At 39.5% G+C, this 23,905-nt stretch overlaps 1 protein-coding gene across 10 annotated transcripts in view; it reads right to left on the minus strand.

Annotated features, from left to right (window-relative positions):
* Positions 1–1,395: 1,395 nt before the first annotated feature.
* The window catches only part of MAGI2 (membrane associated guanylate kinase, WW and PDZ domain containing 2), a 729,608-nt gene continuing 707,098 nt past the window's right edge, over positions 1,396–23,905 (minus strand). For 7 of the 10 annotated variants that reach the window (XM_071552704.1, XM_071552708.1, XM_071552706.1 and 4 more), the window contains one exon: positions 1,396–4,354. In XM_071552704.1, coding sequence (XP_071408805.1) covers positions 3,555–4,354 — 800 coding nt within the window. In that variant the 3' untranslated portion in view covers positions 1,396–3,554. Of the gene's footprint in view, positions 4,355–18,009; positions 18,121–23,905 lie in introns of all 10 variants that reach the window. The other 3 variants (XM_071552714.1, XM_071552710.1, XM_071552713.1) reach the window with 2 other exon arrangements.

Here is a 23,905-nt window from a genome sequence, read left to right on the forward strand (position 1 = left end):
CTTGTGGGAGTTGTTACATTTCGTAGCTTTCTTATTAAACTTGTTTGAAGATCTGCTCTTCCAGATTCCGCAGTTAGCATGGACTTCCTGAAGCAGGGAAGCACCTGAGAGAGGACATTTGCCACTGATTAAGAAAAGGGCTGAACCAAATTCTGTCTACAGGGTTTTACCAAAACTCTTCCCCAAATGTGCATTGCTGATCATAGGCTGGCAAGCTTATTTTCACTGTGGTGCTGGAGTTTGGAGCAGAGAATCTGCATCAAAACAAGCATCTGTTGCCTTGTATTATTGCATAAGTATGAAAAAGAGAGATTAAAAGGGGTCACAGGAATGGCAGTGCAATGCAAATGCTGTACTGTTATGTCTGAAGAGAAAAGACATGTTATTAACAGAAAAAGTTAGACTGAATGAGGCTTCAGCACATTTCCCTGCAATACCTCTGGGTCTGAGTTAGACATACACTCAGATTTCCAGCCATGGAAATAGTGCAGCAAATGCTTTTTTGAGTATCAAAGATGCTTCATATTTTCTGTGTGTTTATAGTAATGCAAAATGATGTTACTAGTTCAGCTGGTTGAAATTTTCTATGTGAAACATTAATCTTCTGAAAATCAAGGCTCTGCAGAGGTTGACTCAGGCTGTATGAAGGCAAATTATTATTTGTTGAAGAAAATTGTACTTTAGGGAAACAGGAAATATTTATTTTTAAAAATGTCATATTTGTGTGAAAAATATTGCTAGTTTGCCAGGCAGCATATCTTATGGTGTCTACGGTCTGTAAACTGATGATTTGTTTTGACTAACTGAAAGTAAGGAGCTTTTTCCTGTTCTGTTCAAGGAGGGGTGGATTTGTCCCCAGAAGACTGTCTGGTTACCAAGAGTTTTATACACTTATTTGTTTTCTAAGACATTATTTCTCTTAAGTAAATTGGAAATGCAATTATGCCCCTTTCACTCAGCTTGTCAACAAAACCTTTCTAGGGCTAGTTAGAACCAGATTTCTGTGGTAAATGGTGGTGTGTGCTCAGATGAATATTTGTATATGGTACATTCAGAAGCTGTGCTGGGAGTCTGCCCACCCTGGTCCTGTGTCTCCTGGGACTGGAAGGAGATTAAGAATTTAGGCTTCTGCACCAAGGAAGAGATTTCTCTGTGTCTGTAGCCTCATAGGTGTTAACTTGCCATTAAGGAATTTTTTTGGTCACCTACATGTGTATTAATAAATTGTGCCCTTCTTTAGAGTAAGACACCAAAATGGACTATTTCCTTTTTTATAAGGCAGTAGCTAAATAATTCTGCTCACATGGATGAAAATGATTGTTTCTCAGGATAACACTTGTTAGTCAAAATTAACACAGACTATGTACAATTGAAAAAGAAAAGCTTTTTGGATATATATTTTATTTGACAGTGGTTTAGAATATCATACAGTAAACAAGATTTCTGTAAAAGTTAATTTATCCATAGTGGTGCGTTTCATAAAAATAGTTGCTCACTTACAGCCTTTCTGTGACTATTAATACATGGAATTATATTTATAGAGATAGAGCTGTACAGGGTAAATTCACAGCTAACACTACACAGAAATATTATTTGGAATGGGGTTTAGATGATGTGCTGTCTTCACAGGTTATCGATTACAGCCGCATAAAGCAATTACTGCACAAGGAGTAGCTGTGAACTGTGCAAATTAGAGTTTATGCAAGCATAATCTCAACTGGTTTTCAGATTTCATTGTTTGCTTTCTTTATACATAAAAATAGGATACTGGGACGTGCATCTACACTACAGAAGCATTGTCCAAAATCTGATTCAATAAATTAATGGCAAATTATATTGGATTCTAGTTCAGGGGATAAAGATTTTTTTTTCATTAAATAAGAGTTTTATAAACAGCTACATGGACTTGTGCTTTTTTAGAAATTATAAATGGATTTTGTTTTGTAAAAAAAAATGTTTGAAAGCTGCAAAATCCTTGACTTGAGGCTTTTCAAATAATTGGACAGGAAGAAACATGTCTACAAATTTCACAGTCCAGTGCAATGTTTGAGACATACAGTAATGTGCTAATTTCTTGGAACAAAGCCAATCTCAATCTAGTTTTTCAGCAGAGCATGTGAGGAACTAAGATTGCTAGTGAATAATAATTTTTAAATACGAATTTTTGACAGTACTTAGCTTTATGATTTTTTTTTTAATTACCAATGTATTATTGCCCAGGATTTTGTTTTAATTTTGACAGACAAATAAGCATATGCACACTTACACAGACACACACACATCTTTTTGAAACAAGATAATGACTAATTGACTGAACTTGGAGTTATTTCCTGTGAAGGCAGACTGGAATGTTTACCTGGCACTTAAGGCTTGAAATTCAAAACAGACAAGCAAGAAAGATAAAAACAAAAAGACAAAAAGAAAAAAAAATTGAGAAAGGGAAAAAATGATAAAATGGAAATATATCAAATTTACTGAATGAGGACACCAACAACTGTATTTCAGAAACCAGTCTAATTATTGTTTACGCGTGCCTGAAAGGCACCTGCTCTGCCAAACTGAGGGGATGAGAGGTGAGAGTGTTCTAAGGAAATGTGGATGGGTATGAAACAAAGCACTGTTGATAAGTGATGCTATCATCTTCTGCAGGAAGGAAAGGCCTTCCCTTAAGGAAACTGCAGCTTTTTCTCTGTAGCACTCTTCCTTTCATTGCAAGGGCCTTGCAGATGTCTGGGGTTTGAGCCTGACCAATTGATTTGTGTGCTACCTCACAGGACTTGGGGAACCTGTAATAAATCTCTTTTGAGAATAATTTGCAAATACAACTCCACCCTAACTCCTTTCCAATGTACAGAAACATGGTTTGTTCACAAAAATGGCAGTAGAAATGGTATCACAGAAACTAATCCACCGGATTCCCCACTCCTCCCGTAGCACCCAGTGAACTCTGCTACAGGGCACCACGGGGACCATCCCAAAGCGTTAACAGTGGAGACGTGTCATGGGTGTACAGTCCCGAACGATGCTTCAAAGAAACCCTTTAACCCCTGTCTAGATATGTCGAGAACAATTTATTTACAACACTTTAGCTCCATGAAAAGATCCTCTCTCGGTTTCAGCTTGCTCCGTGCAGTTTTATTTAAGGCGATGTTCCAGTTTGTGATTGCTCTAACTTGTTCCAGTTTCTTGATATAAAGTTTGAATGAAATCCAAGTCCTTCATGCAGTGGGAAAAAAATGCTAAAGCTACACTGCACTATCCTTCTCTGATGTACTGTCCTTCATATTGTTTTGGTTTCTTCCATAGCTGCCAAAGTCCCTAAAATGGAACTGGGACTTTAGGGTCAATTTTAAATCTCTGTGTTGACTACATGCTTTTGAATTTATTAGATACTGTGCACATTGTCATGGAATTACACACTAATGTTTTCATTCCTCAATGCTTTGTGTATATGTGTGATAGTTAAAATAAATTAAAACAAACCAATGTGAGACAAAAACTAAGAAGAATGTTCTGCGTCAGTTTGAAACAGTTAGAGGGCAACAGTCCCTTCCTTATCTGCTCATGGCAGAAGTCCCAGACTTCAGGACGCTCGGGAGCTTATCCGAGCCAGGGATTTTCCACGGCCCTGGGGAGACCGTTGCCTTCCGAACTGCGGTGTTGGTGCTGCGAGTGCTAATGGGGTGGAGATGTCCCTTCCTGGGGAACTCACTGGGTTTCCCGTCAGGGTCCCTCTGGCTGTGGTCCATATCACTTCCAGGTGAGCTGCAGCGGTTGCTACTGTACGTCTTGGTAGCACCTATATCGATCCTGACATGGTCAGGTGCTGCAGCTGACTTCTTCTCACTGGTGTTCGTGGATCTGTGATCTTCTTTTTTGCTCAGAGATCCTCCTCTCTTGCTTTCCGGCCTCTTCAGCCTCCCAAACTGTTCATCGCTGGTTCCAGCACACACGTGCTCTCTTGTACCAGCCTCGATCATAATGCTGTGTCCCACCGCCTTGCTTTCAGAGGTGGGCCTGCCACCATCAGTGGTCTTATTTTTGCCTTCTGAATATCCTTTCCAAGAAGCCTCTTCATGCTTTGACCTGTCTACCTTTTTAGGACTTGCTGACCTTTCTCTTTGTTCTCCTAACCTTTTCTTTTTGTGACCGTTCACCGAAAGCTCCTTTGGTTTCCTTACATCGTGTTCCCTCTTGATATCCCATGTTGGCTCTGGGCTTATCTGGTGAGAAGGGTCAGAGGGTGGGGCTATGTGTGATGAAGATAATGGTGAGATTATGTCATCGAGGGAAAGAGCTACTTCCGGCAGACCTGGGGAGGTGGCAGAGGGAGTGCTCCAGGAGTTTGGTTCGTCTGTTGTAACAACAAAGAGAGGAGAGTTAAGGGCAGCACAGGGTATGTATTGCATAGGCACATAAATTCTGAGCAACACTGATACCCAAACCATGTTCCAGACTTAAACCCCTTTGTTTCAGGTGAGGTGAAACTCCCAGTGGAGTCAATAGGCAGGAAAAATAATCTCTCCACAAAAAAAAGTTTGGGAGAAGCTAGAACCACAAAACTGGTAACTGCAAACGCTGGAAACCTTGGACATTTTTTTTGCATACAGATTCTGCTTTCCTCTGCCTATGTTAAATTATTCTTAAAATAATAAAGACACGTGCTCATGAAACCAAATTGCCTCTTTTGTAGCTCAATAATGGATTTCTTAGCTGGGCAATATTCAGCGCTGTCTCTGAGGACAAATGAGAAAGACTTTCTGCCATCTATTAAACATGTCCCTACAAGCACATAATAATTGACAAGAATTTGTAGCTCTGATAAGGTCATCATTGAATTCTGTCTCATATTTTTTCTAAACAGATATAATATTGCAGTGCTTATGGCCCCACAATTCTTACAGAGTACTTACAGAGCTCTGCCTTTATATCACAGCGTCGGCTGCTGAGTCTCCTGGTTGTGCATTTTGAATTTCTCCTGGTTACTTAGGCTCAACACAGTATGGTTGGGCTGTGAAGATCCTGTTTACTTTAGCTAAACAGACATCTCCTTTGCTGAATCACGATGATTTTCCTAATCCATTGGTAAAAACCAGAGTATTCTGAGATGCTTTTCTCTTGCACATACATCCTAGTTTCTTTTGATTAACATTCTGGCAGACAATGAATCCCTCATGATTAATGATGGCATGACTCCTATTCTTACCCATCTACACAGAGGTTAGAGAAATCACTGAATTGGCTAATGTCACTCCCTATTTAGCACCATTGCCTGGCTTTGAACAGTATGAGCAGTAATATGTCAGAGATGAAGGACTATCTCAGGAATCCATGGAAATGAGGTGCAACTTGTGGCAAGAGCTGCATATTTCATGGGGAACAAAATGTAACCTTCTAGCTAAAAAAAAAAAGCACGGACTTCTGCAGGTCAGGTCTGGTATCTCTCCATGATATCAACTGCCCTTTAAAAGATAACATGTATTTTTCTCAGTGCTACAGCTGCTTTCAAATTATCATGAAGATGCACATCTTGAAAAATGGGATGGGTTCTACTGCCCAGCCTGGGATATCTGGCTTGCTTGACTAAAATGGCACTTTTAAGTTAATAGTTGGATTGAGTGATTGCTGTCTTGCAGATAAAAATAGGAGAGACAATAGTGAGGTGGGTGACATAAAGAGAGGGAGCAGCACTGTTAGCTGAGGAGCTATTTATTTTCCCAGATGGTGTTTGTCATATGCTTTTGCATAATGAGCATATGTGTGGAGAGGATTAGCATTTGAGAGGGGAAGAAAGTACAAGTTCTGTGTAAGACAAATAAACATTGAGCTGGGAATCTAAATGGGCTGAGGGTCTCAATTGAATTTAAAAAAAAAAGAAATCACACTTTCTTACCCTCCAGTTAAGGTTGAATAACGCACCATCTGCTCCCTGCTTGGCACTTGAGCAAGGGAAAAATTAAAGGAAGGCTCATGTTCAGCTCCTAAGAATTTGCCTACAAAAAGCATTGACTTTGGTGGGCGTGTTCTTTACTTCTGCTCTTCAGCACTACCACCCTGGCACAGGACCACAGCCAGTGCCTGACAGGGGAGGCACAGATCCCACCCTGGCCCTTTTTCCATCTAAAATTCAGGGGAACCTATTCTGTTTATCACTTGAATCTGGGCCTATGCATGGGGCTCAAGTCAGTGAAACTATCCTGGGACTCTGCATAAAGCAGCCTGTGTGCAGCAGCAAGGTACCTGAGCCAGCTCTGAAGAAGCCACCTGGAGCTTTGGAAAATTAAGTTTGTACCTTTCTTGGCATTGGCACTCCTCCACAGGGCAGAGGTGGTGCCCAGGGTTGACCTGACCAACATATTTGTCTTAATTACAATTTCATTTCTCAGTTGTCCATTAGGTATTATTTTCCATTCTGTGCCAGTGAAGAGCAATGGGCCATTATCTGATCTCGTGTTAGGTTGTGAGAATTTCTGATGGCAGAAATATCTTGTGACTTTGGGTAGTATCAGCTGTACACCAGTAAACCCACCAAATGGCCTGGAGCAGCAAGATGCTTTCAGGTAACAAGATTACCTCTGTGGAAAATGTGCCACTATACTCAAATCAACTGTTTCTTCTGAAGGAGGGCAAGCCAGGGGTGCAACATTCAGAACCAGAGTGGAAAACATCTCTTGTGGCCCCTCTGAGGCACAAAGGACAATATGGTACCAGCTATTTGTGGGACACTCAGGGGAGGAGACCTGGGAGCGAGTGACCTGCTGTTTTATTCTCCAGAGATGAAAGAACTGATTTGTTAATGGGCTGTCCTGCTAGACAAGTCTCTTTTTTATTCTTTTTCTCTTATGTTTTCTTTTTTTTCTTCAATTTTTGTCTTTTAAAGGGGATAGAAAAACATAAAATGTTGCAGTGAGAAATCATAGCATGTTAGAATCTACTTCAACAAAACCGAATCATTGTATCTCTTATATGTAGTGATACATAAATACAGGTGTCTATAAAACAGGACACGCCATAATATATGCATTACTGGATTTTATCTCTCCCCCAGAAACCCTAAAGATAAGGACAACTTGGACAACTAAACAAGAAAACTTGTAGTCACAGCTTAAAGGGAAGTTTGGCTGCAGGAGAACACCAGGTGGATCACTGGCTGTACTATGTTTAAAATACTTGCTGGGAAGGCACCTACATAGACTGTGCTTCCAGTGGCTGGGAAAAAAAGTGAAATAAAACTATCATTTCTATTCAGTGGCAATATAGCACTTCCAAGTAAAAACCAAATGACTTTCTTTAAGATTTAAATACCATCAATCTGAGACAGCCAAACCCAAGCTAACCTGCTTTTTCTCTCAAATGAAATGTCATTATGCAGAAAGTCGTCCTCACTTTGGTAGAAGTTAATGTCAACAAGCCATTGTTGCAATATGTCACTGGCTAGTGAGGAGAATACTGATGTGAGGGTATTGTAACCCACTTCCCTCTAATGTTTGAATATTATGGGAAAATATTAAAATTACTAGAGTAGAGCAAAGTGCAGTAATGTAAGTAATTTGTTGCTCAAAAGAGAAACCTTTTAAAGAGCTGTGCTCAAGCCATAAGGGTTCATTTGGACTTGTTCAACCAGCACTAAAATGACTGCTTTTCCATAACAAATATAAACAGAAGAAAAATGCACAATTTTAACCTGCAGGGCAGCTGAACTAATTTCTCTTTATGCTTATACTCAGGTTCTGGCTGCATTTTGGAATGGTTATTAACATTTCTGATTTTTTATTTTTTTTAATAAAACCTTTGTGTTAATTGTCAACATAACTTACTTTTAATGTCTGTTATTCCAAGGTATCTTAAAACATTTTGTAAAGATACTAAACGACAGACAGAGCACTGATTTTTATCTTTTTCTCCTTTCACCTCTGGGAGGAACTGTTTAATAGAGCATGAACTACTAATGCCCAAACCACTTGCAAGCAGATGAGAAGGATATTACATTCAGTTGAAACTGCTGGGGAGATTTACGGACAACATAGTTTTAAATTTGTTTCTGACTTTGTCACCATGAATAACATCCTTACTGTGAGAGAAATTGTTTTTCAAAGGGATGCATCTCACTGAAGTCTAATAGATGCCTTCTTCCCTTCTTTGAAGGGAGAAAATCTCCCTTGACCTACTAATTTAGACAAGACAAATGAGCTGGGAGCAGCACTATAATCTGTCACTGTGATGGCATTTCATTTGGTGTAATTTAGTAGGTGTTTTCTTGGTGGTTTTTAGTTTCCACAAGCTACTGTCATGCAGGTTGGTGGCACTTCTCCATGGGATGTGTAAGAATGACTCACCTATGACCTGCTTCTCATAACTCCCAGGCAGGGAGTAAATTGATAACTGAGTAAGAGACACCACAGACACAAGATCTTGAGTGTGTGGGAGGACAAGCAGGAGATGAACACAGCCATTTTGGAGGAAGAGTGACAAGGGGAAAACATCAGGAGCAGCAGTTTTCTGTCTAAAGGCTTTTTTGTTTGAGGTAGAACTGCCACATATATGAATTGTTTATTTTACTATGTCAGGCTACACATGATCAATGGAGTGGAAATAAGGGCACTACTCTCGTGTCTGTCTGCCACTGTCTTAATTGAAGCCCACTCTTCTACCTGGATCCAGTGCTTGCTGATGGCTTCTGTCAGAACCACAGGCAAAAAAAATCTGCCTTTACTGCTAAGAGAAGAGAGCACTGCCCGTCTTACTTTCTAAGTATTGTCCAGGTACTAAGTGAGAGGACAGAGCTCTGCCTATTGATAAGTTGATTTAAATTCCTCTATTACTTACATTTTCCTTACAGGTCACCTTTCTAAGATTCTGCCAAGTCTAGTCTTGCTGTGCTTGTCTGTTCTGTCAAGAACTCCGTTCAAAAGAGGTTGGAGCTCCAATTTGTGACTGGGTTTTCCCTTCGCATCAAAATATTTCAAAGAATTACTTGATAGTTTATCAAGAATGTGGGAATTTTCATCAGATATAATTACTGACAAAGCATTAATATTAATTTATTGAATATTTCATAGTAATGTTAAGAGTAAAAATGACATCACTTTTTTTACTAAAGTACAATAAAATCTAAAAGTCTTTTTAGTTTTCAAATTATGCGAATAATGTACAATATATTAAAGCTTTGAATGCTTTCAATAGTCTGAATGAAATGTTTTCTGCAATGTCTAAGCAGGTCCCTAGAATCAGTTTCCTCGGGAATCAGAGAAGTTTTGATTAAATAAAAAATATGATGCTTTACTCCTGCCCCCCTTCCCCCCCTTTTTGTCTGAAATTATGGATTGCCAGGAGGTATAAAACAGTTCTTACAGATGCTGCTAATAACAGAAATGGGACAAATTGTCCCCTGGTGAGTATCCACTCATGTTGGCAGTGTTACACTAGGAATGCATTTGGCTCTTTCTCATTATAGCTTGACATGTCTTTGATGTTCCTGATTGCATTGGTCTCCTGCAGCTTTTCTTTAACGCTCTCTGAGAGGGATATTTCAGAATATATCCTTTCTCTTTTATCCTGAAAATTCCACAATCTAGACATACAGCACCCTTTGTCTCCTGAAATAAATGATTCTCTGAGGTTTTGATGATTTAGAAAAGCTCTTGGTACTTTCTGTCCAGCTATCAGCTCTATGGAAACATGACAAGATAAGTCACCTTTCCCCCAGCCTCTCCCAGAAAGTGGGTGGCAAAGGGCTCTGCCTCCACCTTACAGGCTGCCTGTACTTCTGGCTATAAACCTGCACTTGTTAATTATTCAATATGCTATGCAAACGTTTTCTCACAAATTACACTTTCCTTAGGTTAGCATTACACTTTGCTTGTCTCCACTTCCACTGAGCTTGCCCACATTCAGATCCCTGAACACCAACAGCTCTGGAAGCAAACATCAGTGGATTAAGTGCCTTCTGCTGTGATAAGGCCCTTTGTTCGGTCAGTCAGTGTGGGCACTCCCAGGTGGGATGGCCTTGGCATCATCAGCACTGCTTTGCCAAGCTATGATGGCAGAGTGCTATGGGTGCAACGTGTTCACTCTCTGTGCAGAAATTACCTACATGCCAAATACATTCGCAAAAATAAATCCAGGTTATACTCAGTTATTTTAGTATATGAACTACTTCTGCTTTCCCACAGATGCAGTTAAGTGATCAGTTTAGTATTCTGAAGTCTCATTTCTGAAGCAATGAAAACCTAATCTAATTCCTTGCTATCTTAATGTAACCACATTCATTATACCTCTTGCCAGTGGACTGGTGACTCATGGTGACTTTGAATGTTTAGAAAAGCTTAGAAATGTAATTTTAAACATAGATTTGCTCAAGAGTGGAATCTTTCTGCTTTCCAGTAATTTGGTTTTTATTGGATTCACACATTTGTTTTTGCAAACTTTGAGGTTGGCTGGTCCTGGTAACCAGTTAGTTAACAAAGTCATGGAAGATAACAGGAAAGTAAACATATATACGAGTCCCAATATATTTCACTTCTAAATTTTATGCTTAGCATTTTCAAAGAATTAGAATGATTCATTAACACAGTCTGATATTTGGAGTATAAAAAAATGCCAGACCTAGTCTTTCCATCACCAAAGTCATGATCCATTTTTATTTTTGCCACTGGTCTAGTACTGGCAGAGATGGGCACCATGACTACCACATGGAGCTATCGGTGGCACGGCTTCTGCAGATGTCCACAGGAAGGAACTGAAGAGATGTGACTGTAAATGTAAGTGATGAACGTTTCCACCTCCTTGTAAACTTGAAATGTTTAATTTTACATCCAGAAAATTGACCCATTGCAACATTGGGAAGCACAGCTCTACATCCTGCTTGGCTCAGTTCCCAGTGCCACTGACACTCTGATGCCCTACTTCTGTTCATGTGACTGATCATTTCTCGTGAGCAAATATTTAGTTCCTTTGGGTTCATTATATTCGTCTTCCATTGTATACTTTACCTAATTATTAAATGGAAGATGCCCTAAATATTTCTACAGCAGACATGGTGTTCACAGAGTCCCTGCAAGGGCCATCTGATGAGACTTTGAATGATCTCATCTCAGATAAAACTCACTTTCATTAAATTTTCTGTACCTGGCATAGAGGTTTGTTAGAGAAGTGCTTTCATGTTCAGAGATCTAATTTGAGAATTACTGCAACAATTCAAAAAGAGCAGATTGTTAGTTATGCTTGGAAGACCAAATCCACAGAAGCTCAGGAGATACTGCTTGTTTTTGGAGCTAAGGGAACAGAAAGAAAGGGAAAATTTAAACTTGGGGCAGCAAGGGCAAAATCATATATTGTAAGGAAAAAAAAATAAAAATCCTTTAGAAAAATGATGAATGTTTTCTTGAAACAAGAAAGCCACACACATTGATCTGTGTTTGCTTTAATCTACAACAAGCACTATGGATGAAAGCACTTCTCAATTTTTTTATGTAATGTGTTCTTTAAATATGATTAACAAAGAAACATGGGAAGTGATTGATCTGATTTGGAGAGTTCTTATTCTGCACTGGTTTTGATCCTACATTATTAGACCTAGGACATCCTCAGTAAATCCCCTTCCCTGAGTTAGTTCTTAATTATGGCACCACTTCACCAGTATTTTACTGTCATTTGAGATGGTAATTTAACAGCCTCACAGAGTCAGAGAGAGCAGTGTTTCAGAAGACCTCTGGAAATAGATGCCTGCCCTTCTGTTGAGCACGTACATGGCCAGTGTTGGGCAGCTCCTCATGGAAGCCCTTTTGGAGGCTGTGCAACAAAGCTCAGTGGATGAACACAGAGCTCTACACCCAAGACTCCACATCAGGCCCTTTTTTACCAAACACAGGCCACTGCAAGTAAGTGGCCTGAGACATTTCAGCCTAATAGAGGAGGTAACTAATGAATTCAGAAACACTCAAAGTTTCTGCCCTGGAGAGCAGGTGGACTGGACTGTCTCCAGGACTTTGGGGTGCCGCTTTAGCCCTTTGCCATTATTCACCCCTTAAAATTACATCCATAAGCAATTCCCTGTGATTTTGTAATAGCACCTGAGTTCTACATCATTTGGCTCTCTCCAATATCGGTTGCCCTAGAACAGAGTTGAGACTTTGACATTGCCCTTTCAATAGCAAGAATTAAAAAGGGTAATTCTTCTATGCAGAAAAAACCCCATAATGGGACAGGGGGAAAAATAAAGAGTCACATTTACAAACTGGTTGTGTTTCAGAAACAGGCAAATTAGTGTAGTAAATTCATTTACTAATTTACTGTAAGTCTTCTGGCTGTGAATCTTAAGGCCAGATGATTATGAGTACACAGTTTATCTCTCATTCCAAGACCCAGTTTAGTTTATTCAACAGATATGGATATAGTAAACAATCTTATCCTTTAAACATTTAAGTCATGATCACTAATCTGAGTGAACTTGGTTAATTTGATTTTTCCTTGAATCAAGTTAATCCATCTCCATAAATGTTGCAGGATTACTCACTAATACAGAAGAAGTTGAAATGAAGAGTTGCAGCCTGTACAGTGCTTTTATCCTCCACAGCAAGCTCCTCACTGCTGTGGCAATGTTCAGTCTGTGGACAGCTCAGTGCTAGTCTGGAGTGGTGCTACCCTGACCCCACATTGTCATTCAACAGGTCCTTGAGGTGGTTTGGTAACTGTTTTGAAGTGCTGAGCATCTCACATATTTATCAGATCAGAGCTATTCAGGCAAAAGAAACTCATCCCTTCAGTAAAGAAGGTTTTGTTTTTTTCTGTGTGGTCAGGCAGTAGAGTAGAACTGCAGAAACCTCAGCAGTTCCCTTCCAGAGCCACACTGGAGCTGGAAAATCTACATAGGAAGTTAGTGTGTAATTAAAAAAGATAATGACTTTAAAATTAGTTTTTATTAATAGAATTAGGCCATATTAAGTCATAAAAGGTGTTCATAAATATGTTAATAGGATGTATGGTATTAATGAAAAACATTCTGCAGAGACTGAATAATTTAAGAGTTGGATATTACACACATAATTAAACTTAAATATTAAAATGATTAATTATCTCAGCTAAAATGGGTGTTAACAGTAGGTATCATAGTCTGTCAGGTCAATAAATAGCTGTTATTATTACAAATAGGTAGATAATACATAAAATTTACTCAATAAGTGAGGAAGTCAGAGCATGTTGACTGTATATGAAATGCCCCTAGAAAGTTGTTCCTGACAGGGACTGGGATTCTCACTTACGAGCTCCACAGGACCTTAAACAAAAAACTTGGTTTAAACTCATTCACAAAGCTCATGACTCAATAGTCCTGTTCTGCTTGGGGTAGAAGCTGTGGAAGTATTTCAGTCTCACTTTAGCAAACTCAAACTGGGGGCCTTTAGGCAATGAAGGTGCAGAGCTGACCCCAGGACCATACTTGCTGTTGGGGCTGTTGTGGTATCTGATGTATTTGAGATGATGAGACAAATTTATCTGAGAACTGAAAAATGAGATGGAAGTGCACGAATAAATGAATGTCACATTGTAATATACAGCTCCTAATGAGTAAACACAAAGTATATGGTGTTAGAAAACCCAGATGTTCAAAATTCTGGATTGCATATGTGCTGCTGTTGCCAACAAAATCCAACCCGCTGTATGGTCATGTTCATTAAGCATCAGTTGGAGAGCCACAGTTAGCTCATACTGCCAAATTAAAAAAAATGCATTTCATTTTCTGAGGGTTCTTTCCCAAGCTAGGAGTAAGATGCTGTAAGAAATCTGATGGAGGTCATGACCTTTGCTAACCTTTCCCTGCAGTTAGGCCACAAAGCATCAGCCAGAAGTTGCACCCCAGGATGGTGGAGCAAGAAGGGCAGAGGCAGGACCAACTGCAAATCCCTCTACAGACAAGGTTTGCCTTTGCCTTGCTAATGGTTGGAATAACAGGGGGTTTTGTGTCACTCTACATGTGGTCACTTAGACTCATCACATTTCTGATGCTAATGACAAGAAGTCATGAGAGGTCCTGTTAATTTAGTTTAGTCTTGGGCATCATAGCATCAGGTAAGGCTTTTCTGAATCAGCTTGACTGGATGAAACAGGAATATTGCTGTATCAGCTGACACAGGAATAACAGTTTGTGCCTTCATACTGTTCCCTTCAATATGCAGCTCTCTGTGGCAAGGATACCATCACAGATATGTAGGGAGGCAAACCATGTTTAAGAACAAGTTGCAGCGATGAAGTCTCGCTGTTAACTGAGGGCCTGTGGCAAATCCAAGGGACTGCAAAATGAGTGGCAGGAGGGGGATTTTCTGGGATATTACACTGCAACAGCAGAAGACTGGACTTAATCCTATGGCAAACTGCAAAGACACAGAAAGTATCACTGAATTTCTGTTTTCCCTATATATCTGGATTACATAAAGGAAAAACTGATGCTGTGGAGAGGGAGAGATGGCTGCATTCTTTCAGCTCCTGTATTATCTTCTGTATTGTCAGCTATTGGATGCAAATACAGGAAGCCATGAAAAGAAGTGTTAAAAAAAGATTCGTGGGTGTGACTTTCCCCTTCTTTGGCTGGTAACAAAACCAGGGATAATATTTGTTCATCTGTTTTATTCACTGTAGTTTAGCTGTAATTATCTACACTTTACACCATATTAGTAAATCTACTCCAGAATATTATATTATAATAATTAAGCCTTAGTAATAAGAGAACTTACTCAACAGCTCTATTATTAAATCTTTCCTCAGATGTGGGGGGGACACTGCCAGTTTTGGTGTGGATTATAATGAATGAGGATTAGTGAGGTTCTCCTTTAATAATACTGAGTAGTCGACTAGGAATTTTAATCTTTAAAGTGCTTCTCAAGCATTAAATAATTAATCCCCATGACACTCCCTTGAGACAGGTAAGTAAATATTACTATCCCTGTTATACAGATAGGGGAAGCCTGGTTTAGAATATTCAGACAGACTGGCCAAAGCCACTGGGAGTGTAATTGCCAAAGAAATGTTTAGGACTAGGGAAAGGACTCAGTATTTTTGCATTTAAAAAGTAAGTACTGACTTCCTGGAAGCTCAAAACCATTGCCCCCAAACTAAAATTGTCTTCCCACGTGCCCCTCTTTCTTTCAAACTGTGTTTTCTATTTCTACATCAGGGGATACCTGTGTAAAATTCTACATATCTTTTAAAATAGACATTTGCTAGAAGACAGGAATAACTATTTGCACCCACAAATACATACACATACACATTCACTGTTATTTAACACAAGGATGTTCTACTTTCCTGCCAGCTGCTACATATTTATTAAATACTAAAGACATGTTTGTTAAGCAGGTTTTAATATTCAATTTTGCCCTTGAATAGTTTTTACCCATAGCAATAAAACATTCCCGAACCTTTGGGAGCCCATATTCAAATTGCCTGAAGGTTTTAGACCAATTTATTAACCAGTATATTGGTTCATTTAGTTAGGGTTGTTTTTCCTTTTTTTTTTTACACACCACAGGTTCCTGAAATTAAGTTGGTATTGCTAGAAATAAGGAGGTGGTATAGGGAATGCAGCAGGAATATGAATGAATGTTTGCAGTTCCACCAAGGTGGTCACAGACAGAAAGGGCACTTTTCCAGAATGACTATTGATTTTTACACTGACAGCAGATGAATGATATATGGGGTAGTTCAAGTTTCAAAGAACACCCAACCTCAGCTATAAAGATTTATAAAATGAGCATTAAATACAGGATGAATTGGGTTATCTGATCAGTACGCTGAACAGGTAGGAGTATCGGACTTCAAAGTACAGGCCAAGATGCTTTAGCTATTTATTAGACCAACATAGAAGCTTCAGACATTCTAATAGAGTTAAAGAAACAGAAAAATGCAGTTTGCAGCAAAAATAAAATCACAGTATAAGATCCCAATTTTTAACCTATTTTTTTTCCAATACAAATGCAATGTCACTAGTAAGGGCAACCAAACCCGTGGTGCAAGGAAGCACAGGCATGTATCACTGGGTCTGGATGTACCTTCCAAACTACCTGCATCTCTCGTGTGCTGTATCTAATTCAGTGAGCCTGTTGATCATCTTCCAGAAGTGATTATTTATACAAAATGGAACAATTCCTTCAGATGAAATGTGGATTTGTAATGGACTGCACCATGACATTATGGTAGGGCCTCTCTAAGGCATAGTGGAGTGGTCAATACACCTGTTCTGCATCAGGAAGTTTGACTCCTTGCTCAGTGATCTAATGAATGGTAGCACAGACACACTTTTGGTTGGGATAAACCCTATCAAAATAGGCTCTTTAGAAGAATCCTTCTCTGAAACCTTTCATTAAACACACAGGAAATGGAAACATTTTATAGCAAACATATTTTCATTTGACATGACATTGCTTTTTTATCAATCAAGTAATTTTTGGTGTTGACAAGAACTAAAATGTGCTTGATTTTCTGGATACATTTTACTGATTAAAAATTTCTGTTGTAAGACTTTCTGCCAAATAAATAATAAGAACCATTCACAGCTCTCTGACTGTGCAAAACTAACTTTGGCTATAATTACAGAAGATATATATTTCTACTTATTTTAGGGAAAGGGCTTATTTCCTGTGTATGTTATGCTACAGGAGGAAAAATAAAGATGATGCCTTGAAAGTTGTGGTTATAAATATATTCAACTTGTGTTGGAACTGCAGTTCATTGAACTGACAATTGGGACTTGCAAAAGGACCCTAAAGTCAGCCTGGATATCTAACCTATGATCTCTCTGAGCTACATTTAGTGAAGAACAAAGCAGAGGTAAGGTGAGAATACAAGGAATAGTGCCATTCACATTTCTACAAGATGTAGAACTTCGTGGCCAGGAGGTCTCTGATGGTGAACAACATGGATACATTTCTGGATGGCCTAGATGTGTCCAGCTCTGCAGTAGCAAAGTATAGGGACATGTCTATGTTCAAAAAATTCTTATTTATAGGCACAGATTGGAAATAGGCTTTAACTGGAAACACATGTAAGCAATTGCTAGATTCCCTGGATCTGCATGCACAAGACCGATAACCCAGCTTAGGGTCTGGGTTCTGGGGGCAGGAATTCTGCGGGCATCACACTGGAGGAGCTGCTTGAAGCTCCAAGGCTGGAAGGACACCTTTGGGTATACCTCCCTATTTCCAGCCTGTCTATTTCAAAACGTGAGACTGTCCTTTGTAATTGTAGCAAATATACTACATTGTGCAAAGTCAGCAGCACACAGAGCTGAATGCGCCTGAACACTGCTGTGTTTTCTGTGATGACAGCAATCGATAAGAAAATAGAAAAAATAAGTGTTCCTTTTCCTTTGCTTTCCAGGTATCATATCTTGGCTGTGACTCTGTATTACGGTTTAGAAGTATCTGAACAATCCTTGAGGTTGGATCTGATTCTTTAGAGAAAATAGCTTGCAATCCAGAGGAAAGTGCTTTATGTATAACCAGCATAACCATGGGGTTTAATAAATGAGTATTGCATTACAGCATGTTCCAAAAAGTCTTCAATTTTACATTAGCTATTTCTTCAAGAGGCTGCGTGTAACTATTGTTTGAGATCAGCATCTAACTTCCACCTTCACATTACTAACATTTTTGCAAGCCAAGTGCCATAAGGACATGGTTTTGATTCTCAAAAGGCTAAGATTTTCTACCTGAAAAGTCATATTCAGAGGATAAATTTTTATCACGAGAAAAAGTGGACAGATAACAGACATATGACCATGTGCTTTGCACTAGCAGCAGTGTAACACGACAAACTTGTTATTTAGGGTATTAAAAGACATTTGTAGAATGCATTGTAGCTGCTTTCATGTCTAAGCTAATCAACGATGAAAGAAAAGTTGAATATTATAGAAACTACTAAGTGAGCTAGCATGAAAGAAAAAGTTGGAAAATACTCTATTAACAGTTGTGAGAAACAAAAGCATATTAGAAAGATAATATACATGCAGAGTTTACAAACCGTGTCTTTAGGGTGGCCCAATAAGTAGAAATATGGGGACCCATGCTTGTCACTTTTCATGCACATGGAGAGACTGGAAGGTACCATTCCTAAAGGAAGGGGAGGAACAGCCTAGGACCAATCATTAGAATTAACAGAACCAGTGACATACAGACATTTTACTATTAGAGCAGAGAATTCTTAGTAAGTTTAGAAGAATTGAGTAAAAAGCTTATATGTAACAGGAAATAAGTATTTCTGTATAGCTAAGAGAAATAAGCATGCTGTAAATCTAAATATTAGTGGATTACTGAAAGTACTGTACATGTATATTCAGGACATAGATTCACCTGGACTAGGGATATGGAGTACATCTTGAGGTGCTTCCTGAAGGAGTCGTAACAAATCAAAAGCAAAGGGTTTACTCTGCCAATTTATTTACATGAAAAATCCTTGTATTGGTATCAACTCTGACATTTTTTTGTTTTGTTGGTGGGGTAGTGCTGAAACAGGAGATAAGAGTTCCTGCAAGGCCCTTCAAAATTACTTACTGTTAAGTAACTTGTAGTTTTCATCTGTTAACCAGTAATTTGTGTGTACTGAAACTTTAGTTCTCATGTACAGAATTCTTCCTCCCCTAAATAGCCAAAACTGAATCCAAGCTCTAGATCTGTATAATCACCTGAATGTCCCAAACCCATGGGGTGAGCTGTGTACGTAATTTACACCGTGTGAAGCAACAGAGATTCCAAAAGTACCCAATGCAATCCCAGGACATGCCTTTTAATGAAGCCAAACAAAGTGAGGGGTGAAAGGAATCACTGTTGTGTAAAGCTATGAAGCACCAACCATCACCACAGCACAGATTCCTTGTTCACCAAACCTCAAAGACTCCAGTTCTTGTGGCTCTGTGTGTTTTAGCATCACATCATGACTTAGTGTCCTGGTTCAGCAGGTGGGACCAGATTATCACTGTGGGGGGGTAACCAAAGCTATGTATCCTACACCCTCTATTCATTTCCCAAGAACTGTTAACAATGGACCATTTGCAGCAGCTGTCCAGGGCACACTCAACTCCTCAGGGTGTGAGCTGGGTGTGAAAGACACCTGTGAGATAAGAGCTGTGATAACTCCCCTTCAGGGAGTCGTTGGCACCTCCACACCCAGCCTAAGGGGGCATGTCTGCTAATGGACCATAAACAATTCCAAAATACCCCATGACTTGCAGAGTCAGATCACCTATTGTGTAACTCCCCGCCCTGGGGGAGGTACTGGGTTCTCCCCACCTGCACCTAAGGATACATAATCTGTGGATTTGAAGACTTTGGGGAACCACTTGTTGGATCTGGAGAAGGGTCAGAACCTCGACAGGAGGAGTCTACCACTCTCGACCGGACTGTGACTACCAGACTGCGACCGTCATTGGCGACAGAGGGGTTTTTTGCTTTCTTTTGCTTTGGACTTGGGGGAACCATGTGGGTCTCAGCACAGGTGCTAACAAGCACCATTGTGTTAGTGTTCCAGGGTTCTGGATTGTACGTCTGGGTTTTGTGGATTGAGACTAATTTCTCTTTGTGCCATTGCATTTGTTGTGATATTGTTATTAAATTGTGGCTCTGACTTGTGATCTCTTTTGTGTTGGGTTAGTTTTCTCCTTCCAGTTTACATTTAAACCAACACACCCAACAAGCTCAGGGCTAGATCCAGACTTCAACACAGGGCAATGGAAACATTTTCCAAAATCTCAGTGTGAATAGTCTGGAGTCTCTAAAACTTACAACTTCCTGCAAGAGCACTTAAGCAACTTAAAACTAAGTGAAACTTGATAGAAACCTGTTATCAAACCTGACAGATTATTTTTTAGTCCTGAAAGTAGGAAGGGAGATGAATTAGTTTCTTCTAGATGAGGTGAAATTCAGTGTTTTTACTCCCTCCACAGTGCCAGACAGAAAGCATCTGGGGCAGGGGGTTATGCCTTGCTGGAGGGATGGAGTCCACCTACAAGTGCTAACCATGACTCAGCCTTCACCTTTACACCCCGTTTGCAGTCATTTGATTGTAAGACTTGTTGCTTTCAGATATTTCTAGGAACTTCCATATTTTAATGCAGCAGTGAGTAATCAAAGCTCCAGTCAGGAACGGCCAGAAGTAAGCCAGAAGCCAACCACCAGGACTGCTGGGACTGAGAATGAAGCATCCCAGACTTTCCTAGGTACCTTCCTCCAAAGATACTTAGAGAAAACAGTAGTTGTTCTCAGAAAAAACTGTAGTTTTCTGGGGCTGATCAGTCATTAGAGGTGACTTTGACTTGTCTCTTTCAGAACTCGTTGCTAGATACAGACTGATATGTTAGTTAGTTTTAATTCCTCTTTAATTTTACTGTTTTGTGATTTTGTGAACAGTTTTGCCACATTTTGCTTTTAGGGATGACACTTTGATCCAGTGTTTGGCTACGCAAAGTACATGTCCTTCTCATGGTGTTTTTACAGCTATGGCTAAAGCATGAAATAAAAGAGCATCTGTAATTAGGCTCCCACAGTGTGGACAGATTTTTAGCAGGGTTGCACACTCAGTAGCTCCTGCTGAAAGTCAGTAACCTCCTAGGTAGATGCATACACAGGGAATTATGCAGCCATTGTGAGGAAAGTCTTAGTGTGGTGTTTTACTCAAACTCTTTCTAATACCTGCCTGAGAAGGGTTGAGTTCTGCAGTGATGACTGTGGGTTTTGTGTCCTGGGACATGTATGAAGCCTCACACTCTCTTCAGCCAGATTTCTCTGGCATTAAGTACATTTTGGGATCAGGATTCCCTGCAGTACTAGTCTTTCTTGCACAGTAATATGATTTCTTGCTATGCCTTGGTTCTCTGGAGAACACAGCTGGCAGACTATTTCCTCTGAAACATGATGCTGATGTTCTTCGACTTTGGGTGAGCTGCAATAATTCACCTTCACTGGAAGCACAGTTCCTCTGGCTATTCTTATCCTCAGCAAATATGTTCTGAGATGTGGGTGATAAAACAGCTGTTTTCTAAGCTTCTTTTGTTGCACCCTGCTGTGAAATCAGCTATTGTTTTGCAGCATTAGTCATATCTGTGCTCCTTCCCTTACATTCTGATGATACCGTACATGCTACAAGAGGATTTTTGCCTCTGAAGTGCTCTGGGATCTTTGGCATTTGTTTTCAAGCAAAATCAGCAGTTGGAGTGTAGGTAAATTATGCACCTGCAGCACACTTTACTTCTTACCCTAGATTTGAATAGTGCTTCAGCTCAGCCAGAATTTTCCAAGATGTACTTGTAGGGACAGATTTCCAGGCAGTATAAACTGACATAACTCATTCAGGAGATTTGCTCTTTGTTTCTTCTCTGTGTGCTTTCTTCTTTTCAATACACATTCTTTCATAGATCACTTTCTTACCATTCATGATTTTCAACACTGCTTTTATCGATGTCAACCACATCATTATTCAAACACTGACATTTCTTGTACTTACATATATACCACCATATATTGTACTAACAGAGACATTGCCTTGGACTTCAAAAAGCACCGATTGTACTGAACAAGGAAAATCAAGAAGCTGAAGACTGAAAAATGACAATGTGATGGTTTAGGCTGGTTGGCTGAGGTAGCTCTAGGCAAGCTTTCTTCCTTTTAATGCTGTGAATCTAAATGCTGCTGTTGTTGAAAAGTCTTTAAACACAGTGTTACTACAACTGACTTGGGAAGTCCCTGATCGTTTTGCTTGTCAGAGGCTGAGAAAGAGTATCCAGGAGAGGACCCTGGTACACTTGCACTGTTGTTATATTTCTCCCTAGGCTTCTGCTGTACACCACCATCACAGTCCTGGTACTAGCTCAGTCCTCCAGCTTTGCATTTTTATACTCAACTAAGTCTTATTTCCCACTGATGGTCTCCAGAGCTGGATCCTAATGAGGATAAGAAATACTTCTGATGTCTACTTGCTAAAAAACCAAAGACTAAAAAAGATGCTGATTATTTCAGTAAAAAGAGCTCCAATTAGTCCTGTTACATTTCAGATGTGATATTTTGGTGGGAAGAAGAGACAGCTACTAAATTTTGACTAGTCTACCTGGTGTTCTCAGGACCACTTTACCCTCAAGCTCACTGTCACAATATTCTCTGCATTCAGTTTTCCATTATCTGGAAAGGATGTTCTTTCTGGGGGTCTCTGACAGATGTTCTTTGGAGCATAATGACTTACCCTTGAGATGTGGCCTTCTTGAGATGTGGCCTCCAGTTTTAATAGTTTCTGTTTGTTAATTTCTGTTCTTAACTTAAAGCAGGATGCTGTTGGCTTTTAGGTGCACTTTGTTCTTAGAGTATTTCTCAGAGCTTTGGGAAATGACCTAGGGAGGACTTCAACATCTCAGTTAATTTTAACAGGTATCTTCTTATATTGCTCCCATTCTGCCTGCAGACTGGATACAGCACTTACTTTTCTCTGCCACATTAATGCACATAGTAAGAACTGCAGACATGTGGATGTTATCCTTTGCTGTGACACTTTCTGTAGGTTTTGTGTACCCTGTGAAGTAACTTCTGAACACCCTTGCTGATTTTTCAGTGCAGTAGAACAACGGACAACAGCATTTTCAAGCAGAGCTAGTGAGTTCTCCCATATGGAGCTGGAGATGCAGCAAGGAAAATGGTCTGATTAAACAGCACTTCTTTGTAGAAGCTTTTCTTTCTCAGTAATCTGCATTTTGACTCAACTAATGCTAAGTATTCCTTTCCAAATGGTGAGCTTGGTTTCAAACAATTCTGTGAAGTCACCTTGTCCCTTTCTGTTAGCACTAAAAACTGTGTCTGGATTTCTATATGCATTTCCTACTTGTGAACTTCTGTGGAAGGGAAGGCTTGTGCACGTCTACATCTTTTGGAAGTTCTGTTTTCCCAAAGCAATGCTATTTACACTGAGATTTTTTTTACATCTATATACACTTTCTAATGATTCTGGAATGAGGTACAGATTTATAAGACTATATAAATAATGGATATTAATTTTGGATTTTTCCATGCCATTCAGAAATGGGATCTTAAGAAAGTCAGATTTGGAATGGGTCTGCACTGCAATTGATTCTTTGTTCATAGCAGCCTCCGGGATCTATCTCAGATTTAATTGTTTTCTGAGGAACTGGAGAACTGCTGGTAAATGGTTTTGCTATTTGAGATGGATTACTATCACTCTGTGGGTCCTGGACATTTGTTTGTTCTTTCATTAAAAATGATGCACCTTTCCCCGACAAAACAGTTTTGGAGGTGATCTGAATTTCTGTTGGAGGTCTCTCTGAAATGATTATAATCTGGTTAAAGTTGATATCAAATGTCTTAGTACCATTTCATCAGAACCCCTGAAAGCCATTTTAGCTTTGATTCAACTCACCAAAAGGATAACTCACTAACTTTATCACCAGATGAGTGGGCTATGGCCTATCCTTTCTGCCCTGATTCAGAAGCTCTTGAAAGCTGAAAAAATGCAACATACACTGTCCTGAGTATTGACTCAGTCACAGAATTAGCTCTAGTTTGGGGAAGAAAATGCTGCAATTACTGTGTGTACTGACAGCCAGAAAGGCACTGACTTTCAGTGGAGCTGACTTTAAGAGAGATAATGAACTTATGTTGGCAACAAAGACTGACCTAAACCCACAGTTAAGCCTAAGTATTACTTTGAATTTTCATATGCTACTGTAATTTCTGATTCTAATGGAAAAGGATGCTGGAACTTCAAAAGTAACATTAGAGAAGTTTAATAGAGTTTTGGACCCCATAGTATAAAGAACTTAAGGAGTATTCATTAAAAAAATAACCCTTTCCCCTAGAGATTTAAGGCCCAGAGGTGCACATCATAGAACTTACGTAAATATCTGACCTTGTCACACCATACTATG

The sequence above is a fragment of the Pithys albifrons genome, chromosome 3 (assembly GCF_047495875.1).
Source record: "Pithys albifrons albifrons isolate INPA30051 chromosome 3, PitAlb_v1, whole genome shotgun sequence".
Taxonomy (NCBI): Eukaryota; Metazoa; Chordata; class Aves; order Passeriformes; family Thamnophilidae; genus Pithys; species Pithys albifrons.